The sequence below is a fragment of the Thermobia domestica genome, chromosome 3 (assembly GCF_964235325.1).
Source record: "Thermobia domestica chromosome 3, izTheDome1.hap1.1, whole genome shotgun sequence".
In the NCBI taxonomy this organism is placed as follows: domain Eukaryota; kingdom Metazoa; phylum Arthropoda; class Insecta; order Zygentoma; family Lepismatidae; genus Thermobia; species Thermobia domestica.
The window spans coordinates 125,287,026-125,312,274 of record NC_137456.1 but is presented as its reverse complement, the minus strand read 5'-3'; the positions used below and the strand labels follow the sequence as shown (position 1 = coordinate 125,312,274).

At 35.4% G+C, this 25,249-nt stretch overlaps 1 protein-coding gene across 1 annotated transcript in view; it reads right to left on the bottom strand.

Annotated features, from left to right (window-relative positions):
* Window positions 1-25,249, bottom strand: part of LOC145680710 (ankyrin repeat and BTB/POZ domain-containing protein 2) — a 447,712-nt gene that overhangs the window by 305,941 nt on the left and 116,522 nt on the right. The window contains exon 3 of the mRNA XM_081751633.1: window positions 15,970-16,106. Coding sequence (XP_081607759.1) covers window positions 15,970-16,073 — 104 coding nt within the window. The 5' untranslated portion in view covers window positions 16,074-16,106. The remainder of the gene's footprint in view (window positions 1-15,969; window positions 16,107-25,249) is intronic.

Sequence of the window (25,249 nt, the reverse complement as noted above, 5' to 3'; positions counted from 1 at the left end):
GGGAGCGATTAAAATGGGGTGCCTCAGTAAAATTCAGACAAAATCTCTGAATTACGTAAAAAAGAAAACATACAAAATAAATTTTCAGGGTAACTCTTACAGCCATTACGTTACTGTAAGATTAATGTTACTTCTGAAATTGATTAGAGGGAATATGTATTTGAATAACAAAACCACTTTCATAAGTTTTTCAAAGTATCAAGTTTGAAAAGAACGAAGTTTGTCTTCCATTGTCATCTCATTGTTCAAAGATACCGGTGATGAAGTAATTGGCTGGAAATCAATCGGCTGTTTCTTACATCAATTTATAAAGAAGATGAGTGCCAATGTTAAATATGTCAGTTCAGTATTTTTTAAAAAAGCCACCCAACCTCTTGCAACCATGTGTACCGCATTTTAATACTTACACTTGAAATAAAAATACAACTGAATAACGACGATTTACTTTGCCTTTGAATTTCATATGTGAATAACAATATAGGGATTTTCAGATAGAGGACAGGGAGGAGCAGGTTTATTAAACAAGACCGTACATCTGATATGTTTGAACTATAGGCAACTTGTGTTTACGAGCTAAACTCAGTCCTTTGAAGTCAATCGACAAATACTTTTAAGATGTTCAACAGAATAACGTATCAGCATTATTATATACTACAGACACAAATATATCACTAGGCTCCCAAGTTTCAAAATTATATTGTGTGTGAAAACAGTTAGTAGATTTAATTCTTTGTCACAGGATAGCTAAAACATGAGAGAAATTCAGAGTTAGTCCAGAGGTAATTTCTTTGCTCATAAATAAAATTTATTGTGTGCTGAAACAATGATACTTACTCTTACACTACACATACGCTGATTTTTTATCAATACTTATATTCGAACTCTACCAAAGGGCTGGATTTCTATAATGATCCTAAAAGAAGGGTGCACTGAACCAAATTGTACAAATCAATACCTAAAGGCAAGCTATCCAATCCCATAAATCTTTAAAAAATGAAGGAAAAATTTTTTCACCTCCTTTTCCCCCAAAGGGTTCAGATTTCTCGAACAAAAAAATGAAATTTCTTTATTTTAACGTCCCATGATTATGTTGTTTATGCTAGAGGAGACAGATGATTAATGAAAGTGAAGGATTGTAAAATTAAATTTTGTTCTCTCAATGGGAAACAAACCCAGAACCACATACAATAAAAGCACATGCGCTGGCCAATAGACCAGCGGAAAGGACTTTCACAGTTCTCGAGAGGAAACGTATCGAGATTCCTCCCTGACTAAAACTCGAAAAAATAATGTATTTGTCAAACGATAAACATACACTTAAACAGCGGCATCATAAGCCTTAACCTTAACTTGATTTAAACTTACAGTTACAAGATATTGCGCAAAACTCTAAGCTATCAACCCAAAATTAATCTTTTAGTCACTGACATTGTCATTCTTGCGTTTTACAGGCTGCTTCTGTTTTATAATGGCATCGAATAAAACGTAATTTTTATACAATCTGCTTAATACACGGTAGAAGCTCACTGAATTGTCAACTGTGCTATGTTGTTCTTAAATTGGTAATTTACATTCATAAATCACTATTCATAATACATCTGCATTACTGCAGGAATGGTTCACTACAATACATACATAAGTTACGGCGTTTTTTATTAAGCGTAAAGAGATTAGACTATGGATAACATCTAAACTGCAACTTTAAAAAACCGTTGGATACACTGCAAAGTTAAACTCTCCGCTCCCCTGTCCCACCGCGCTTGCCAAGAAACTGATGTAAACACAACAGCAGCGCCATCCTTCCAAAACCGCACAGCTATCCTGGTCAGGTTATACCAAGTCAAGACTCAGATGTAAAATTAAAAGTGTAACTAAGAGAAAGGGAAATAATAATGCTGTTTTTTTCGTTCTTGCATGTAACATTTAGTTTTTTCCCCTTAATAGGCCTCCCGGTCTGTTTTTTTCTCACTGCTAATTGTTGTGGACGCTGGATTTCATTTCTATACTACAAGAACAATTGAATATTAACACGCTTCTACTATAATGCACAGTTCACAATATCAGACTCGTTCTGTGACCTTATTCCGTCATCTTTTAAGTAATTCATAACTTAAGTTTCTTCTGCGTTTGGTTTCTCACGCAATCTTCGATTCTATTTAGTATTAATGGAAACACTATCTTGTATAGAAATACGAGAACCAATTGTATCGGTTTGAAATAATGGTATTGCTTTATGCAAACAGTAATATAGGTTTTAAACTTTTGAACAAAACAACGTACATTTTTTTTTTCTAAAATGTAAAAATACGAGAAAGAGTGGGTTGGATGTTTGATAAAAATTTAGAACTTTACGAGAACAGTGATATCTTGCTTGTGAATCATAATATTTCAGTGAAACAAAGTCTGTTGCATAGAAATCCTTCACTTTCTGGACGAGGTAGCGTAGGTCATCAATCATCATATACAGTATAATAGAAATAGCAATAGGATGTCCTCTATTTTGGTAACTGTGGTCAATCCTATAGGGATACAAGAACAACAACAAAATAGTGATCATGGAAGCATCTTAGTAAGATAATGGTCCAGTGTTAGAGCGCTAATCTCTGGGACGAAGGGAGAGTCTGCTTCGATCTCAGGTTATGTGAGTTTGTGGTAAACAAACATAGTGTCGACAAGTTTTCTCTAATTCCACTAATTCTTTCACAGTCATTTATTTTTGTTATTTATCCGTTTCCTTTAGTCTAAAAAAACATAATCGTAAAACATTAAAATTTAAATTGCATTTCATTATGGAAGTTTGAGAGTAAACTCAGTAGAGTAAGAATTCCAGAGACGTAAAACTAACATACAATGAAGATGCGAAAATTACTTTAAAAGGATTATTTGATATGCTACCATGGTATCAGAAAAAAATGTTGTTTTATGGTAGATATAAAAAAATATACGGATTCTGTCTTTGGATTAAGGTAAAGAAGAGAAAAATTTTAAAAAAAGAAAAAAACATGAAACAGCATCTGATGTTCAAATATTTAAAATATCGTATGATCAAGAACAAAGTTAAGAAGTATGGAAAACTTTTGAGAAATGAGTACAAGAAATGAACAGCTTGAGGGATTATAATAGTAAGCTCCACTTTCGATTAAATTAAGTTATAAAGTGGAATGGGTAGGAATCGAACTACAGAACACTCTGTATATAGGTAGTTTACTTTTGGAATCTTCAGATGACAGAGGAAGCTTGTTTGATAAGTGTCATTGCATTGAATTGCATAGAAATCTTGAACCTTCTTTTGCAGTTTATTCGAAAGTTACAAAAGGTGACGTACCATTATGTTCCCCCGAGTCGGTCAAATTTAACACTGGCTAAGATACGGCTCCTGACATCTAGCAACTGCTGGGGGAAGGGTGTTAGAGCACGAGGGATTGTAAAGGGAAAATTACACGCGTATACAAAGTATGAGTTTCTAGCAATTTTTCTTATCACACTACAATCCATTTAAATTATAAGTTCATGATTTAAAAATTGCTCTGATTTTATCTTTTAGACTGGAGTACAGTACGGTCCGAAAGTCTTGCTACTTTCCCCTTTTTTTTTTGTATGTATGTGTATTTATTCTCCAATTTCTTTTCAGATGACTGACGCAAGTACCTACAGTGTGGAGGAACGTAATTTGGCAAGTGCATGGGCTTATGAACATTCACACAACGGGAAATCCATGATAGATATCGAACAGGACTTTGCAGCACGATTCAATATAGAAGCTCCGCCGAAGCGAACAATACTGCGATGGCAAGAGAAACTCTTCCGAACGGGATCCATTTTGGATAAGAAGAGGGCAGGTCGACCATCAGCACAAGAAACAAGTGCAAGAGTGGTGGATTCTGTGATGAGATCTCCCAAAAAATCATTACCGAAAATATCCTGTGAATTTGGAGTTCCAAAACGACTATGCTCACACATATTGAAAAAGATATTGAATTGAAATCTTTTAGGCCACCATTCGAAAATGAGTTGAGTGATGAGGACATGCGACGAAGACATGAAGCTTGCTCAAATTTACTCGATGTATTTGTGACGCTTCCACAGTGGGACAAAATTTTCTTTTCGGATGGAATGTGCAATTTATCGATCTTGTCGGACTAGGGAAGTGTTTTCCTGGAGTAAGGAAAACTCGTATTTATTATAAACTCGTACAATCCCCCACATGTTATGATATGGCCTGCATTGCCCAGTAGGCATCTCATAGCGCCGTCTGTTTTTGAGGGCACAGTCAGTCAACATTCTTAGCTCCAAAGACTGAACATTGTTGCTGACAGTTCAACAGAATGGAGTTCCAGTCCACTAAGCTCTTCCTGTCCAGAAATTCTCCCCAGAAGTGGATAGGGAGAGGAGCAGTAAATATACCAGTACCGATTGAGTGGCTCCCCAGGAGCCCAAATCTGATGTCGTTCGACAATTTCCTATGGGGAAAGTTCACGGTGGCTCAGTGGTAGAGTCCTTACCCTAGTGTGTGTGGTCCCTGGTTCAATCCTGGCTATGTAAGTTTATGGTGGACAACATCGTGTCCGTGGATTTTCTCGGTGTACTCTCATTTTCTCCCACTTTCTCATTCCAGCAATTCTTCCATCATCGCTCACTTGCCTTAATTATCGTTTCCCTTAGCGTAAAGGGCATAATCGTGGGACTTTAAACTGAAATATTTCATTTCATTTATTTACAATTTCCTATGGGGAATAGTTAAGCAGCATGTCAAATAGCGATACCAGCCAGCTGAAGATTTAGAGAAGCTGTTAGAGGGGGGGGGGGGATTTCAAGGAAATTACACTGTTTTTGTTATGGAAAATTTCACACAGGACATGGCGCCGAATCATATTGTGTCGTGACAATGATGATGCCCATTCTAATGTTCTAAGCAAGCTGGAACACGGACGTGACAAGACTTTCAGACCGTACTGTAGAATAAACAATGACAATTTACTAAAGGGGTTCTACCAAGACGGCTCAGTGGTGGATCGCTCACCTCTGGTCCGATCCCAGGTTACGAGTTATTGTGCAATACATAGTGTTCGTGGGGTTTCTTGGTGCTCTTTCATTTCTTCCAACACTCGTTCCTCAAATTCTTTTACAATCATTCATTTCATTAACTACCCATAGGGCATAACTGTGGAACGTAAAACTGAGAGATTTTATTTCAATAATTTACTATGTACTTTTCCCCGTGCTGTCTGTATTTCCGAAGATATTACTGATATAGCTGTCGTCTACCTTGCCACACAGTGAGCTTGTATTATTATTATTTCAGTTTTACGTCCCACATTTACGCACTAAGAACAGGATGAGACAGTTATGATGGGATAGATAATAATGGTGGGAAAACGAAAATGAGAGAAAATGGTAGAAGCCCGAGAAAACCCAAGCACGCGATGTTATATCACCACAAAGCCCACTTGGCGGGAGATGGGGTCCAACGCGCCTGAGGTGAATATCCACCAGTGAACCCTCTCGGCCTCCTGAGTATATTAAGGTACAATGAGTTATGTGAAGAAGGTTGTCTATAGACTTTATTTCCAATAAAATAATTGCTAACAGTATTAAGAGGGTACTGCGTCATAGGGTATTGGACTTTCAAACTCAGTTCTAGTAGACTATGTAAAAGTATTTATTCCCAGTCGTACAGGTGTAGTTTTGGCGCACCACTAGAAATAATTGTTGAAAAATTGTAATTGTTTCACTAATTTACTTCTTATTATTTCCTAAAAGATTTGCACTGGGCGACATGAAAATATCTCACTTGGCATAGATAAAATTCAAGAGGACCACCAGAGATAACTGTTGAAAAATTACAATTCTTTTTTCATTTGCGTATAAATACGGTTTCCGGATGCACGGCATAAGAACTACAGTGCAAAAGCACAAATCAAGCTGTACTAGGTGGCCACTAAAAAGCACGAATGCCATTCTAACCGAGTCAGGGTAGGACATAGCTCATAGCTGGTGGGCCTGTGCGCTATGGGATGCGTCCGAAGGAAGCAGGCGTATCAGCTATGGTGGGTATACGCGTAAGCGAGGACAGTGAAAAAGAAATGGCAAATATGCGAGTTTCAATGGAACTTGTCATGGATTTACACTAGTGACGTTCCACTTGTAAACCTAAAATACAGCTTCTGTACACTGTGCAGAAATACACCGCAGGTGTAAAATAACATCTAATAGAATTATTCATATGCATGCACTTATTTTATCTACTGTAAAGCACTTGTAATGATTGTACACTAGTAACCCTACACTTGTAAACCTAAAATACAGCTGTATTGCTTTGTATAAAATGTGTTCCTTATGAATATATCTTTTCATACAAAGTATTGAATTTCACCTGTAAATCTTCCAAAATGTGGTGCGCCAAAACTACACCAGCACCTTACCAGCTATGTTAAACCAGGGTAATATGCATAACCAACCTACTTGACAATAAGGTATGGGTCTTTAAGGTTATATAATCGAACTTCGATATGAGGCTATATGCTACAGACCTAAATTAAGTTGTCATTAGTAGCTATAAATCGTATGAAGTTCTTAATCTAAATATCTAGGAAGAGTTTCGTCAATTAATTAGCGTTCTGGTATCCTTATTTATGAAACATCTGAATTTTATTTATATTTGCATGTCTTTAGCAAAATAATTTTTGTTATAAAATAACAATACAAAAATTAGAACTTACACATTAAACGTCAATCGTCCGTAGTTTACAAAGTAAGTATAAAGCATGTACAAGTCCTGGAACATACGTAAACAAGCAAAGAAAAATATTAATTACAAAATCTTTTCCTAATCCTCGGTCGAGTGCTACTGCTACTGGAGGAAGAACTACTGCCAGAAGTACTAGCCATAGATTAAAGTTCACAACAAGCAATGCCATTGTGTGATTCCAAAAAAATACATCAACTTTATTACACGTATAGTAAATACTTATATAACTCTCCTTTTAAGTTTACTGAAATATCGCCAACAAAAATTATTTTGGTGTGCTGAACACATTAGAATTTTTAAAAAGGGAATTTGGTGAAACTAAGGACTTTCATGAAGCACAGCAACTTTGTTATTCATGTTCACTTCACAATTTGGCAATTGCGATCTTGGAAATTTCATATGTGCACTAGTTATTGCATTTATGCATACAACGTAACAACTATGTATAGCTCATCTTGAAATCAGACACATAAATAATTCGACCGACATTGGTGACAAACTGATTGAAGCTAGAAAATAGAGTAAGGATAAGTATAGTGATTAGTGGCTAGTAAGCTAGCACTGTAATTTGGGATGAAGTAATTTTTGGAGAATTCAAACTTCGAAGTGTTGAAGTAGCCCACATTGACTGGGCAGGAACTATTCATAGCTAATAGAACTCTAACGATACAATAAGAATAGGGAGTTCGGCGGTGACAGTTAAAGTGATAACATCATTTTAGTGTTGTTCTACGAAGAGGAAGGTGAATAAGTGGAAAGTTTACACTTTACACTACATATACATCTACACAACTCTCTACAAATACTCATACACACAGCCACAATTACCTTATCTTATTTATTTAAACATCACCAGATGTAGCTCAGAGGCCATTTTATACTGGATATCTAACAACAATAGCAATGGAAAGGATTTTGGAAGGTATCGGCCAGGGCTTGTTTAGTAGGTACCATCCCGGCATTTGCCTGGTAGGTCTGAGAGAAACTCTTGAAAACCCGTCAGGATGGTCGGCAGCGGGAATCAAACCCACGACCTCCCGAATGTGAAGCCAACGCTCTACCACTTGAGCTATTTCGGTTATCTTTTTTTTTTTTTTACTAATTTCTTACTTTTCATTATTTTTTTCTGCCCCGACAATCTGGGTTACTAGCCCTCTTTCACAGCTTGAACTCCCTTTCCGATTATGACACACAACTCTAATTTTGACAATATCATTCTATGTCGATTTTGACCTTATTTATACTTGATTCTGACTAAATTACATTATACTTGTACATTATATAAATTACATAAATTCATGATTCAGGCAATTTGACCTTATGGTCGGCCAACAAATGCAAATTACGTCGAACGCCATTTGTAGGTTTTCATACATTAAAAAATATATATATAATTCAATTTCCGCACACATCATGTCTAGTGCACCTAATTTCTTAACATCGATAACGGTGATGAAGACAAGACAGTAAGAGTATAGTCAGTTTTGACTATAAAGATAAAACCACTTGACAAAAGTACTTTAACCAGCCCAAAAATGTAGGGGGAAGCTGAAGTTAGGGGAAGCGATCCAACCATATCATAGTTCATTTGCAGCCTAGCATGAAAATTTTGGGGAGCGAGCAAAAATTTAGGATGGGCCTGCCCCCCCCCTTCTAGACCTCCCCTGGATACGGTCCTGTTTCAGTGAGGATTAAGAATATTGTAAGAATATTGGAACTAACTTTCGGACTGTATTTTATGTTTACAAATGAAACGTTACTAGTGTGAAACCATTACAAGTATTATATGAACTCGTGTCACTGCGAAAAACAAATATTGTAACATACAAGAACTACCATAACCTAACCTAACCTATTCTACAGCCTAACTTACTCTACTGTATTCTGTACCGTAGCACACATTGGTGCCTGTTCCTTGCATGAATGATCTTTTTATGACTCTTCAGTTTCCACGCATTCAATCTGTAAGCATTTATTCATTCATGCGTGAAGAAAATAATACTATAGAACGCATAGGATATTATTTGAACTAATAAAAATTATGCAAAATAATTTTATAAAGGATATTCTACACTCTTAATCTGAACGAATGATTGTCATCTTTTAGGAATACCACATCCTATACAGGGGCGTCATTTCAGACTTCGCTTGAGGAGGGCAAGAGCACCACCTATATAAGACTTTTACGTTTTCTACTAGTCTATTAATAGACAATTGATCAAAGTATATTTATTTCTCAAACTCTTGGGGCGGCAATTGCCCCCTCCTGCCCCCCTAAATGACGCCCCTGATCCTATAACGTCCCTTAAGCTCCAAATTTACGCTGAATAAAACGAGACTATTTACGCTGTTATAATCAATATACAATTAAAATATATTTTATTATATAGTTACAGTATAATTATATTAACCCTATACTCGGCTAGTCGAGGCTCGGATAATCGTGACTACTGAACTACCGGTTCTGTACGTATAACCGGTAGTATTACAAGCCAAGAATTAAAAAAGGTTTTATCTCGGATCAAGTGCCATTCTTTCTTACATTTTTTTTTACTTTTTAAATAAAATAATAGAATACGTGTAACGCTTTAAAATTAAAAAGAACTGAACCAATGAAATACAGAAGTAATGTTATATAATTTTCTTCATAAGTGTGACAAATGTGATAATGGAAGACACTGCATTCATGGATTGTTCATATTTTGACTACAGAATGAAGATAAGATTTATGATATGAGCAATCATGGCTTCTGAAGTGGAGGTCGTGAATAAACCGACGCTTCAACAACGTAATTTTATTAACGTTTTATTAAACAAGAATTTTATTAAAAATTTATGTTTACATCACCTTACAGTTCACCAACTGCCATGCCAACGAATAGTAGTAATTCCTTAACTCAAAGAAAAACACATTTTGCTTTGCGATTAGTAAGGCATCTGCCTACCAACTGGCAGACCCATATTCGAACTTGGACCCATATTCTACCTTCGTTCCATTGGGACTCTCAGGATCACCCAGCTGCTTTTAAATGAATACTTTCGACAATGTAGGAAAGTAAACGTGCCAGTGGAAAGTGTTGATTACATAAGCTTCAAAGTCTAGAACAGTCATGTCCGTCTGATCGTCGTATGACGTAGCAATGGGCTTTTGGTAACCAGATAAGAGCGAATAAGTTGTACAAAGAAAGAAAGAGAAAGATTTAAGTGAATTGAATGAAACTGCTGCTGTTGGAGTACATTTACTCACGAAAAACAAATATATTGAGGGTCAATTGTTCCCGTTTTGCTCAGTTATTTCTATGGCATATGTCCGAACGTGTATTTATGCCTGCAAGGAGCAGACCTCGTAAAATGAATCTAGACCCATGAATGCAACTCCTACCCTAAGTAACAACTTCTAAGACACCGTGAGTGAATTTCGTGATGAAATACATCTAATAGGACAACATGTAGTCATTTCCAGAGCATATTAGTTTGCAAGCATATTATCAATCTGTACACAATTATTTGAGGATGCTCGACGGTAATAACAGTCCGGAACGTCTTGGGGAATCATTTAAAGCATGAAAAGTGACAGAAAAAGTCTTCTCTCTTGACGAACTATTCTTATTCTGCACCATTATTTGTTACATATGTATCTAAAAAGCATATGTATAAACAATTATCAACAGGTATAAAAAATTAATTCTAATATGATTGAAAAAGTGAAAAAAAGTCTTGTTTCCAAATGACGAATGGAATCTACTATGATCTTATATAATTGAAAACATTGTGCAAACACTAATGAACAAACTTGACTAATAAATGAGTTGAATAATCGGTGAACATATTTACTAAGAACTTATCTACTGCCATAAGAAGAAAATACATCATGATTTGATACAATTAAGACGCCCATGTAGTCGAAATGAATTTATATCTGTAACTTTAAAATAACACCTTATATGGTGTTAAATGAATGAAGAAGAAAATAATTTGCAGTGACTGACTTGTGTGAGCGTCAGTGAATTTGGTATTGGTCTCTAAATGTCTCCTGACTGCATATCAAACCATAGAAATAATGATTTTTCGTTCGTTTACATATACAACGAAGAAATATGAGCTGACTGTTATTAAATATTAAACCTAAAGTGAACGCAGTGATTATATGTTAACTTGAAGATCATTTGTTAATATTTAATCAATGTTGACAGCACTTGATTTTAAAAAAATCACTATGGGATGAACACTTTTGTGAAATCTCTGTTTCTGATGAAATTTTAGTGCCTCTCTATTTTCAACTTAAAGCTGAATTAAAGAATTGTGAATGCTAAAAATGTATTTCAGTTAATGTTTAAAAGAAAATGTTTTACAGAATGCCAATTATCATATTGGATTTTAGTTTATGGTTAGTCCTTTTGGCAATAATTTGTCCACCACTAGCTGTAGTCCTTGTTGAAGGCTTCGGAATAGAACTTATTATTAATATCCTTCTTTGTATTTTGGTTTACGTTCCGGGTCTTTTACATGCCTTATACATCATTTGTCAATTGAGAATATCTTAAGAAAGATAGGTGATGATATCAGTGTGTTCTAGTCAAATAAATTTAGAAAGTTATTAATATCTTATATGCATAAATATTGAGTTGTTTTTTTCGTAACTTCCCTATTGAATAATGAAAGATTAGGTAGAGTACAAGAAATACGAAATCAAATTACTACTGTTTGTCTACGAGAAGTTTAGAAGTCATATGCTGGCAATATACATACTGCTATTAAGTTGGGTTCTTTCAACTCATCCAATATTCAAATACGATATGTCATTTTGTACCATTGCAAAATCTTTGAATATTACCACCAATCTGGTACAGTGATAAAGTTTGCTCATTGCTACATAGTTAGCTCTGTTGCCTCTGCTAAACAAGATTCAGAATCGATACCAACTGAAAAAACTTCAGACTTTACGTTCAGGTGGCAAAGTAGAATGTTTACTCGTATTTTTAGTTTCAGTTATTATTACTAGGTAACTGGTGTTCCTGAATTCAGCAAACGTTTATAACAGAATTGCGTGCACAGAGTTCAGTTTATGTGTTTGTTTCTGCAAGGCGGTCAGTGAAGCACTAGGGAATATTGTCTACGTTCCTGAATTTCATATAAACATGAAAGAGCAACATGTTTAAACCATAATTTATTTTTACGAGTTCTGATATAGTGCACGCACACAAACTAAAATTGTTTGGTAGAAAGCAGATATAAATATAGAACTTTATTAAATTGATAATTTAATTTTATATATACCTATATTTTTTAAAAATCTTATGTTTTGTTTTAAAAATACTTTGCGATAAGTAATACCAGTTGTATTATATTTAAAGATTGTGCACTTGAAGTAAGGCCGCCCATAAGGAGGCTTAAGCCCGACAAAAGTTAAGGGGTCGTGATATTATTTTTAAAAAAGTTTTCTTCATTCAATTGTGATTCTTTCCAAGTTTGAAATGCCTTTCGAAAATTTGTTTGGGCGCCCATGAAATCTATGTGCCGCCCTGCTGGAGGCTGTGTTATTTCTACTGAATCATCTGGTCGTACCAATCCCGTCGCTGTCATAAGTATTTCATTTAAGTGAATTTTCTCCAATGCAGAATATCAACTCCACTATCAGCGAAATTTGAACAAGTATTTAGACGTCGTGTTTTCTCCCCGCTCTGACATTTATTGTACCATTATATAGCAAAAATACATAGTATGCTTGATTCAATGTCGAATACCATATCTTGTTGCAATATACTAACATTGGTTGATTTTGTCAATTGTGCCCACATTGTACAAAATCTGAATTAACCCTTTCGGAATTTATGGTATCGTATATATACCATACGTGTGTGTATTGTTTTAAAACATTCATATACCACCTATTACTGCTGGATTTTTTTATTGTTCAATTGCACATGCATTGCGAAACAGGTCATATGTGTTTTGAGAAAGACCTCGTCAATTTTTGGGGGTCATGACGTCATCTGTTTGGTCTGCAAGAGTACAACGTAAATGTTTTTATTGTGCCTAAGGAATATACAGGGTGTAAAGAAAGGTTGTTTACAACGCTTGGGAGGTGATTCTACAGATGAAAACAAGTAAAAATGTCTATGTAACACAATGCCCACCTCGGCCTCCTAACAGAGTTATGGACGTCCAAAAGGGTGGGAAAATGAACTTTGAAGGCTAATTCTGGCAAAACGACAAGAGATAGAAGGGCGGTGTTAGGCGGCCTACACAGACTCTCAACATGGACTATCCAAAGATACCAAGATTAGATGTGTACAAGGCGAGCGCAAGGGATTCCCAAAGGATGCGAAGCATGAAGCTGACGTTATGAGAGCAAAGTGAGGTGAGAGGGTGTATCTGAAGTGTTCATGCATACAGAAACAAATAGCTGAAGTGTGTATGCGGATTCAAGATGGCGGGAGAAGTGCGTGGTTGCATAACCGTACAGGAAAGAAGCGCAATTTCGACAGTTTTATTCAAAGCATGTGTTCAAGAAAGCAGAAAGGGCAGTCCGGCAGTGGGATACTGACATACAGCGCTCTATATAAGGTCGACAATTGTGTAATTAGAAAGCGCTAATGGGGAGGTGATACAACGTTTACAATAGAGGAACCAAAACCTGTTCCGGTGACAGTACTCGTAGAAGATAAGCTTCAGCTGATTACTACAATTGAATTGCAATACAAACAGAAAGAATGAAAAACTGAGTAGTTAAGGCTGAATTCGACCACTGCGTTAGAATGTTAAAAATGTTTGAGGATATTTATGACGAAACTATGGATCACACAAAGTTCGGATAATTGTAGATTACCTATGCATTGATCTGTGTATTGAAAAAAGGAAAATATTCCTAATCATTGCCATTGTTGTATAAAAAAGAACATTTGAATGAGAAGTTACGGTTTTCGATAATTACTGAGCTTGAACAGTGGTTCTACGTGTCTCTTATTATTAAAGCAAGTTTTATTTAGTGACTAAGCTTTTCAAACTGTAGTTAGAAGTATAAAAGATATTGCGAGACTGTTTCGTCTTTAAGACGAAACCAGTGTATTTAATTTTTTTTTGGAAAAAATATTCTTTATTCTAATACTTATTCCAATAATTGTTTTTTTTTGTTTGAATAATCATTCAGTGTTCGAACAACTATTTCTTCATTTGATTAAATTATTCGAAAAATTATTTTCTCCAAATTTTCGAATAATGCATGGATATCTGAGAAATACATTGTCCAAATATTTGTTTATGAAATTATGTTTAAATTTTAAAAGTTTTACGTAAATTTTTATATAAACTATTACTTAAGATCTTTCGCTAACCTCATCCCCATTTTTGAATTTCGCTGAATAACTTAAAGAAAATTATGAACATAAAAAAAAAAATACTTCATAGAAAGTGATCTAGGTGGTATGGACCAATTTCTACTAAATAAACTAATAACTGTTTCGAAACAATTTGTTATCGACAAGAAATTTGGTGCGCAGTTTCTGACGTGAAAATCGTTGATCACTCAAATTTATACACTAACGTTATACGAAAGGTCTTGAAAACAAGTATTAGCTCATATAATAGCATTTCCCAGTTATTTGTCTGGAGTGGAATGTTGGTAAACGAAGAAGAGAGAGGAAAAGAAGCTGGATGAAGATGCTGCGTTGGATGTGTGGACAAAATTAATAATGAAGTGATATAGGAAAAAGTAACAGTGAGACCAGTAGCAGAAGCACTTCGGGAAAGTAGACTGAGATGTTTGGACGTGTAAGGAGAATACTTTTAGGAGTAGATAGCTCACCGAGTGGATGCTATAGAACTGAATGGGAAACGAGCCTGAGGCTGGCCAAAGAAGAAGGGGGAGATTGCGTTAAGAACAATATTGTGCAATGTGGTGTCACAGCGGATATGACACAAGATAGAAACAGGCGGAGGACAGAGATCCGAAAAGCCGATCCTAGCTTTGGTGAAACTTAAAGGCGATTGTCAAGACTGCAGTGTGTTCATACTGTAGAATACAAAAATACGACGTACATATTTATACAATTCGTTCTGTAATATTAGACACACACAATATAGGGATGGATAAAACCGTTTTTTAAAATAAAAACCGGAAACCGGTTTCTAGAAAAAACGAAAATCGACATTTCGGTTTTCACCAAAAAACGGTTCGGTTTTTCCACCGAAACCTGGAAAACAAAACTATTTCTGTGGAATCGGAATCGCTTTCCGCAGAACAACGAAGCACTATTCTTGTCGGAAATAGAATCAGTTTTGGAAAACCTGAAACCGGTTTTGGACAAAACCGATAACCAGTTAACGGTGAAAACCGAAACCGGTTTCGGCGAAAACAGTTTTTTGAAAATTTTCAGAAGACGGTTTCGATTTTCCTGAAACCCGGAAACCGAAAAACCGGTTTTTGTGCTCACCATTAAATAAGAATCAAATTAATAAAGAAACTGTCAGATTGTAATATGTAAATGAATTAAGATCAGTTTCAAGTACCCTAATCAATAGACAGCAGCACCCTTATCTTCCCAGTGTATTTTGTAGGCACGTGTCTACAATATTCATAAGATTCAATCAAATTGAAGAGATAAATATTCAAACTTTGTCCAAAGACGAGTTCAAATTTGTTTCTTTAATTGTTTAGAGAGTTTCATTAATGAGATCGTGTTTCTGAGAAGTAAAATTAAGTGTTCTCAACAATCAAGAAATAAGATATGTATATAAAATGAATGGATTATTCTCTGAATATTTACTTAATTTATCTTTCGACAAAGTTGGAATATTCATATCTGAATTTGATTGGATTTTATGAATATTGTAGACATGTGCCTACAAAATGCACTGGAAAAATAAGGGGCATGTGGTACCATCTATTGGTGATAGTCGAGCCTCTACATTTATTTTAATGAATTCAAGAGCTTCTAGAGCACATTTAATACACTATTGAAATTAAGTATAAAATACTGCTTAGTCACAAGATGCATTGGAGTGCATCATTTGACACATTTTAAATATTTTTTGAAACATACAGATAATTTAATACATAACTTACTTATTATTCATTTGTGAAACTCTTTAGTACATAGATACCTCATTTTAATCAGAGTTAAATGTGTCACTATGGACAATTTTTTATTATAAACAGAATTTTAATATATTTCGATAGTACGGATAGAACTTTGATAGCAATTAAATATGTTTGTACTTACCTCCTTGGCTTGGGTCGTATTATCTCATGTCCTGCATCTGTGATAGGGCTTCTGTACTGATCTGCATCTCTGAACTCAGCAATCGGGTGAGGCACAGCGCTCATTCCACTACTCTTCACAGCGCCAAACAAGGAGCACTGAAAATAAAAATTATTCCATGAATCACAGAACTGGTGATGAACATTAAGATTACAGAAATGAAAAAAAAAAGTAAAAGAATATAATAAAAGGAAGGGATGCGCACGAGACAGGATTTTCCTGACAAAATTCGAGTCGAGACACGGCTCTTCCAATAGAGAAATATACATTTTTCGAGTCAAGACATCATTTTTACAGCATATTTTCGAGACGAGACAGCCACAAATCTTGTCTCGTGCGCATCCCTAATAAAAGGCCAACTCTTATTCAGGTGTAGATCCATCCTATGAGTCTTGAAAATTGTATGATATGAAGAATTAGGATTATGATTTGGATTTCCGGGCTCTCGTCATCTATGGCCGTGTTAGTCCGTCACGTATGAGGAAAGACGTCCTTCAGCGATCACACCATCCGAGGAAAGGGAAGGAAGAAAATAACCTTAGGACCTATATGTTAGGTACCATCCCGGTATTTGCCTACTGTGAATGAGGAAAATCCAGGAAAACGTCGCTCAGGATGACTGGCCTGAACAAGCTTTTACACTTTCTCGACAGTGTCCCCACTGGGAATCGAATCCGAGACCTGTATGCTATTAAAACCTTCCGTTAATTAAAGAATCAAATGTCAGAATTAAATATTCGCATTTGAGCAAGCAAATCATAAAGAGCCACGTTCAGAGATGCAAAAAATACCCACTTCTTTAAACGAAAGCTTGGACAAATAAAAAAATAATGCTAAAACACGTGATTGATTATTTTAAATGTGATGTTCATATACCAAATCTCACGTCTGTAACCTTCAGAGATTCCGAGATATAATTGCCACCCCTATTTCCTTCTTCCCAGTGGAATTTCCGTAACTTCTTGCTTAGTGGTACCTTACGTCACATATACTATGTTCTGGCCATAGTATTCTGACCATAGTACTTAGTTTCATGTTTCTAGCTTAAGAGAATTGGTCTGGGCGTTGATCAGTCAGTCACTCCCTCAGGACGTCTTCTTTTATATAAAGAGATATTCAATATTAGAAAAAAATAGACAATTCATGCTCATGATGAAAGGAAAATGATTCGCTTAGTTCATAGACAATTTAAGATCATGATGTAGATACGCATAAAATGTATACAAAGTTCATAGACAACCATGATTTAAAAATAAATCAATGCAATTAAAACCGGCTACGAAAACTATAATGTAAAACAATTAGAAACAATTAGAAAATTTAAAACCTCAGCATTTTTATTTTTATTTTTACAAATTACAATCGGTCTTCAATGATTTTCCAACATCTTTATTATAAATACGCTCTGTGCTTTCTTACGGTTTAACAAACTATCGTCTTTCCGAAAATTAATGTTCGACAACTTTGTTCTCTGTATTTTTTCCCCCTAATTCTTATTCTCAATAATAATTCGTGAAACTTCTTGTGAAAATTTGACAAAGTAGAAACCTTGGCTTTGATGGACCATAACTCGGGAACCAAAGGTTTGAATAACAAGAAATTTCAGATTCGTACTAAATAAGGCCAAGTTTGGTCAAGATTGGGTACGTACTGTACATCACATACGGTATTATTATGCTTCTAACTGATTTTTTTTTTTTTGAAAGTACAAGTAACTGTGCCATATGTACAGCCAGAGGCAAAAATTATTTCCGTTTGATGAAATTAGTTCCGTAAATAATTTCAGAATGGAAGGACAATTTGAGTACGGTTTTCAGTAAATTAAAAGAAATGTATTTTTTAAAAAAATAATTTCCAGCCATACCACCGTTATTCCGAAAATAAATTTTACCGAACAGAAAGGACTTTTGTCGCTGACTGTACATCACGTGGAGGAATTTGATGTGTAAAGTGTGATATTTTCTCTATTAATATTGAAACCGGAAGTGGTAGTAGATCTTTACCATTTCCGGTTTTAGTAGAAAGATTAGAGTGAATATGGAATATATTCTCGGATGCTTAATTGCTTGTAACAAACAACTTCTTGCTACCCATTACAGTTTTACTTTATAGTAATCAACGTTAAAACAGAAATGATAGATTTCTGTCACTTTCTGTTTGAATAGAGAGTTAAGAAAGAAAGCGAATAGCTTCTCGTTATCTCTTAACGTTTTTTGCTCTATGTACATCAACATTGAAACTGGAAATTGTAGTAAATTTCTTTAGTTCCCGGTTTTAGTAATGGAAATGAAATGTATTCCTTGGGTCTGTTAATCGACTCGAAGAAGCCGCTTCTCGCTAAATATTTCAGTGTTTGCTCTATGGTGATCAAAATTTAAACCGGAAATGGTTGATTTCTACAACTTCCGGTTTAAATATCATAAACAAAGTCGATTCCTAGGTTTTGATCCTTTACATCCCGGGAAGAAAATTGAACTAAATGGTACTTGAAATTGTATATACGTTGTGACTGATATACTGAAAATAAGCAATTAATTTTACCTAAGTAATAGCGTTCTTGGTTCAGTAAGATAAAATGAAATGGAAATGTGAAGTTAGTTTAAATTGTTATGTGAAACCTGGTGTGAATCACGGCTTGGTCTAGTGGTGAATCCTGTTCGCTCGGGGTTCGACAATTTCCTCCCACTATCTTCATTGTACCATTTCATTCCTTATCATCAGCACCGTGTTTCTTACCCAAGAATGTTATAAAATACCCTCGGAGCACAAAGTAGAACCTTAAACCAGTGGTCAAAGTGAGACGGTATGTGGTGGTATGCCATACCACTTCTGGTTTTTCCGTGATGAAAGCGTACCGCCTCTGTTTTTTCAGTGATCAAGGCATACCGTTACTGGAGATTAGATGCTAAATAGCTTTAATAAATCCATTTTTATACACAGTAATTGACGAATAACTTTGCACGGAAAAATATTTTATTTCCTATGTATAAATAATTTCTAAGTTGACAACACCGACATCTTCTTATCGTTTTCCTATCTTTTGTATTTAAAATGAGATCTCTTTTAAAAAGTCCATCTAGTTTATATTTTAATGTGCCATATTGAATTATTTTTTCTTATGTATGTCTGTGTCTTGTTGCTTTAATGCATAAAAATGTATTGTTCTGAGCATAGGAGGAGTTAGGGATTGTCTGCTGTGGAGGTGAATCATCCGGGGGTTTGGAATACCCCTCAGTCGAGTGGGGGCCCAGCAGTCTTCCCGCAGAAAATTATTAACATAGACGCACTGTTTTTGAACATTTTCGTGTATAATTCTCTAAAATATAATATAAGGGGATATTTTTTATTTTCTCAGAGAGTTCTTGCTGGGGGATCCAAGTTGCTCCATGTCTCCTCTCCCCCGTAAGTACAGAGAAACTCCCCAATGGTTTTCAACGGAAATAAAATATACCGATTATGCTTTTTTCCCACTTCGAACACTGACTTAAACTGAAAAAAAATCTCTTCATTATTACCATGATCATAGCCATGAATAATAATATGTAGTAGTAGTAACATTACTGAAATAGGAGTTTTTTTTTTTTTTTTTTTTTTTTTTTTTTTTTTTTTTTTGCATAGAGCCTGTGTAAGATTTCAGAATACTGTATGAATTTCGTGTGCCGCAGATGAATTGATAATGCTGCTGCCCTCTCGTAAATTTTCTCACCAACAGACATTGACATAGTGTACGTTTCTCACAATAGGTGGCAGCACACGATGAAGTTCTTCATCGAAAGCCCTGAGGGCTCTGTTGTACTCAAACGCATACAATGACGTAATATAAATACTTCTCTCTCTATCTCTACCTGGCTTTCTGAGATGAGTGAAAAAGAGAAATAGTTAAGCCATGAATCATGTATGTCAACACTCATCGCGTGCCTTCTGAGTCTTCCCTTGCCTTTTCAAAGGTGAAATATGGGATCAGAACGGATATCTTATTTCAACTGCAAATCGTGTATGCCAATGGCAACAAATATTCAAATTATTGTAACTTTTTTTTTTTTAACCTAAAGGATGAGCAGGAATTCTTCAGAGTATCATTAAAGATTGGAATTTGTTCTGTGTGTTCCTAAACTATCATGGATTCAAGGATACTGCGTAAGTGTACAAATTTCCGGTGAGCCCTCCTTTTTGTGGTGTCTCCTCCAAGAAAACGTACTTAAAAACGAAAGTAAAATGAACAAAATTCTCTCAAATACTTACATTACCTTCCAAAATTACAAAATAGAATACACAAAATAGTTACCGTGTCTTGCGAATCAATGTTGATAATAGCTTTTCAATGCGCGTGTAAGTTTGATCTGACGTTAATCTGACGTTTCAGCTATATTGCTGGCGCGTTGCTGCTGTCTTCTCTAATCAAACATCAAACTAAAGTAACACGTTTGTTTGAAGTGACTTTATTTCAATATTCTCTCTTACAGTTGAAATCATATGTAGTTATGAATATAATATGAGATGTCTTTAAGAACAGAAATGGCATAATACTTCCTCTCTACCTCTTATGATTTCGTATGGCACCCTCCCAATAACTGTACCAGTAGCACCATTTAGGTTTTGGTTTGGGAAAGAACTCCCTGATACGATAATGTTTCACGTTTTTAATTGGTTTATAAGTTAGTTTAGTTCTGCAGTTGTAAATTGAATTCAAATGTCTTATTTTATTTTCTTGGGCTAGCAACCCTGCGGAAGGAAAGTTGAGTAGTGGGAACCAACCTAGTATTATCAGAAACTAGTCACTAGCAGTACAGTCTTGAGAAAATTTTTATATTTTTATGAGTGTTTCTTCGGTAAATAATTGAGGCCTTGTGTTCTTTTATATAAAGTACAGTATATTGCTAGAAAGACTAAACCTGTACTATATGTGCTTTTCTTTGTTAAGTAAACGCATGTTTGACCACTCATAAAAATGGTTACCTGTCCAATCTTTGGCTCAAATTAATGGTGATAAACTCTACTGTACATACACAAATATACACAGAGTGTAACACATATGCACGGTCAAACTTTGGGGATGGATTTCGCATGGAGGTCAAGTAAAAAGAAGTTCATATCACTATATCTCCGGAAATGCATGGTTACGGAGTTACAACCATTACCCGCTTGACGCTGGGCGGGGAATGGACAAATGCGACTAAGTCACACTTTCTCTACCACTGTTTCCTCGATAATGAGAAGGGAATAATGAGTGATACATCAATGAAAAGAATATGGACCACAGATTCCAACGAAGCTACATTTGTGTCCATTGCGCGGAGCTTTAATATACAAAGAAGTATCAAAAAATAAGGTGAACTTGTCTCTAAAACACAGAAATTTGGTAACTAATTAATTATTTTTCTGTGTTGCAACCTGAGGGAAATCTGACGTCAATTACATCAACCCGTCTAGTATTTAGAACAATTCATAGATACCGTATTGACTTGAAGGAGGAGATCACGGACAAACCATCTGACATTCATCGAGAATTGCTGGAACTCTATGGAGTGCCATTTCGTAGAAACAAGTGTATGTGTGGTACAACGCATTCAAAAGTGATAAGAGGTCTGTGACAGATGGTAACATAAGTAGTTAATTAGCAACGTTCTCACTGGCAGGAATGTGTGTGACGCCGATGAGGTAATCCGTTAAAACAGAAGAATGACGTTGCATGATATTGTAGATGCATTGCAAATCTCATATGCTTCAATGAGGAATATCATCCATGACTAACTTGGCTTCATGAAAGGCTGTAGGTGAAAAAACATCTTAGTGAGGACCAAAAACATTTCGAATGGGCATTTCCCTGACTCATCTCATACGATATGCCCATGAAGACAATTCATTCTTTCATCCTATCTTACAGAGCGATAAAGCCCCCAATACCCCTATGGGCACCTGAATCAAAACACCAGATCATGACATAGAAACATTCGTCGTCACTGGTGGCCAATAAATTTAAGTCATAACATCTGCCAAGAAAACAATGGTTACTGTATTTTGGGACTGTCAGGGTGTTATTCATGTTGAAGTTCTGGCAAAGGGTACGAGCATTACTATGGACACATACTGCCAAACCAAGTAGCCATATGTCAAAAACGAAAAGGGTCACTACAAGAGGGGGTGCTGTTACTGCACGATAACGCATGACCATATGCAGCCCAACGGGTTCATATACACATTATGAGTTTCAATTGGGAAATTCTTGACCATACCCCGTATAGTCCTGATTTAGCCTCTTCCGACTATCATTACCTTGTACTCCTAAAGAAACACCTCTGTGGTCTGCGTCTCATTGCACTGGAAGGGGCAAAACAGGCTATGGCTACCTACTTGGAGCAAATTGCTTTGCAAAGGGCATGGTCGATTTGGTGTCAAGTTGGAAAATTTTTCGGCAACAATGGTTCCCATGTCGAAAGTTAATGTGATACTATGAATCAAACATGATACAGTTTCAGGTATTTATCTCTACAGTTTTTTAGTAAATCGAAAGTAATCATTACTTTTTGATGAACTTGTATACATTGCCCTGTTCGTCTCAGTTGTGCTATTCATGTGGTAGAAGCTTCCAAACTTTGGATGTTTGTGATGCTGTAGCGTCCTCAGTTTGCAACACTGAATAATAAGTGTGGAATTGTAACTTCTCGTTTAACATGTAGATTTGAAATATGTAGCAATCTGACGAAGTACCAATTGAAAAAAAATATAACTTTATATTAAGTTGGTAACACTGTTCATCTGTCGGTTGATACTTCGCACAAAGTTTCATCATTCTTCCTCTATTAATTTAGAAGTTACAATGTTCTATCAAGTTTTTTTTTTTTTTAACTTTCATTGTATATGATGGGGTGAAATGAAGAAACTGGAGTAAGAATAAAACTGGGGACTGTTCTTAAGTTTGAGGACAAAAGTTTTTTTTTTTTCTGAATATTAGAGACATGATTTGCTATAATTAATTGTGTCCAATTCTTTTAGTCTTTGTATAATTTCTTCATTTTTCTCACCAACATTTTTTCTATACTTGCTGGTGCACTTTACAAAAGCATTGTTTTAATTTTCTTTCTGTTATTATTTTGTACTTTTTATTATAAGATGTTTTCAGTTTCAACCAGCTCTTGATTTAATCCTAGGAGGGGGGGGATGTAATATATACCTTACTGCATATTTATGTTAATAAATCCTGATTATCTATTTTACAATCTTAATGATTCAGTAAAAGAACTCTTTTTAATTGGATTGTGAAAGCCAATAGCTCCTAACTTCTCCGTTAGAGTCGCTACATAAAACTCTCGAAACAGTACTGAAACACTTTGTCATCTATTCAAGTAAAACTTAATAAAACTTATTTGGTAACTCTTCTGGATGCTCAAACTTCTAGTTCATATAAAATGAACACAGCGCCTGATCGTCTGCAACCAGTCAAACTTCCACGAGTTTGGGTTGTATAAGCAAGAGGCTCTTGATAAGTAGTTCAAACTAATTAATTTTGTTAATGTTACGGTAAAAACGATTACCAACATAGAAAATTGTGTGAAAATATATTGTTATATTAATTCAAGTACATATACACAATTCCAGAGCTCTAGTTAATATAAATGCGTGAAAATTTAAAGTGTCAAGATTTGACTCTATTAAATAAACAAAAAAATAGTAAAAGTATTGTAATAATAATATAGTAAATATGTTTTTAAAAGAAGCGATTTTGTCGTAATTTCCTATGGGGTTTATTAAGAGACTGTAATTTTAATACTGATTTCAGCGGCGAAAACTCTGATTTCTGCCAAATTTAGCATCAAAATCATTAACCTCTCCGATGAGTCCTTAGCAATGAGAGTAGTGATGATTCCTCAACTCTCCAAAGCTTCCTAATCTAAATATATAATTTAAGTAGTATATATACGAGGGCAGTCAAAAAGTTTCCGGGATTTTATTGTAGCTCTTTATTACCACAACATAATTACACATTTACTAATTCACGTTCGAAGTAGGTACCTTCAGAATACACACATTTCCTCCACCGCGCCTGCCATTGCTAGAAACACCGACGAAAATCCTCTTTCGGCATCTTCCAAAGTTCAACCGTCGCGTTGGTTTTGATGTCTTCTACAGTGATTAAACGGGTACCGGCGCTGTTTTCCTTAAAACATTGTCACCGTAAACTAACTTTAAGGCTATCGAAGTAGGTATCTGAAGCAGATTTCCCTAATTTGCACCAAAAAACTAGATGTTTGCATGTTGCTCGAACTGCGACAATGCACCAACCACTCCATCAGTTAGGAGGAGTACGAGCTAAACTACTTCTCTCTTTAGCACACTACTCGTAAACTGACTGTTATGACCTATTCATACTTGTCATATTCATAATTAGGCAACCTAAGGACTGCACTGTATTAAATTCATTGCATTGTGACAAATGCCAAAACTATATTCCCGGAACTTTTTGATTGCCCCTCATGTATATATATAATGATTAACCTACAACACTACCTTCAATAAATCATTTTTTTTAAATAATCTACTATAATAATTAAAGGTTCAAAAATATAAAAGTCGATATTTTTATTATAATTACACTCAACAGATGGTGTTGCCGAAAGAGCTTTTTTTCCCACTCCAAAGCAAAAACAGCGGTAGCAAGCTCTGGTAATAAAGCCGAGAAGCGGAAAATATTAACACCAATTGGTAACAAACTATGGTTATATATTTTTTTTATATTTATGTACAAAAAATATATAGGGTAACATTTATCACAGCTAAGAAGTGACCGGGTGAGGCTCTTTCTATTTTAATGTTGAGCTTCAGGCATCAGGGAAAGGGTAGTACAAGGCTACTGTAAAAAGTAAAGAGGATTATTAGCTTTCATGGGCGTTTCCTGTTTCTTCACTCAGGGCCCCACACCTCAGCAAGCAATTAAAGAATTTCCGAATGGCAGCAGGAGAGCATACAAGTTACAACCCAAGAAGAGACTCGGAAACCTGGGAATTTTCTCATTATTTTAATATTGTAGTATTTTGTAAATTACTCAGTCTATAGGCCTATCTGATTCCAAAATATGATTCACAAAACTCCATGTTTTAAACTTCTTTCTTTTATAATTTTATTTCGAAACATGATTACTTACTGTTGCACCCAGACATGAGTAATTATGTGACACATCTTTTTCCCTGATAACTTTTCCAGCAGCCCAGTGGCGGATCTTGAGAAAGGTAATATCAGTTAAAAT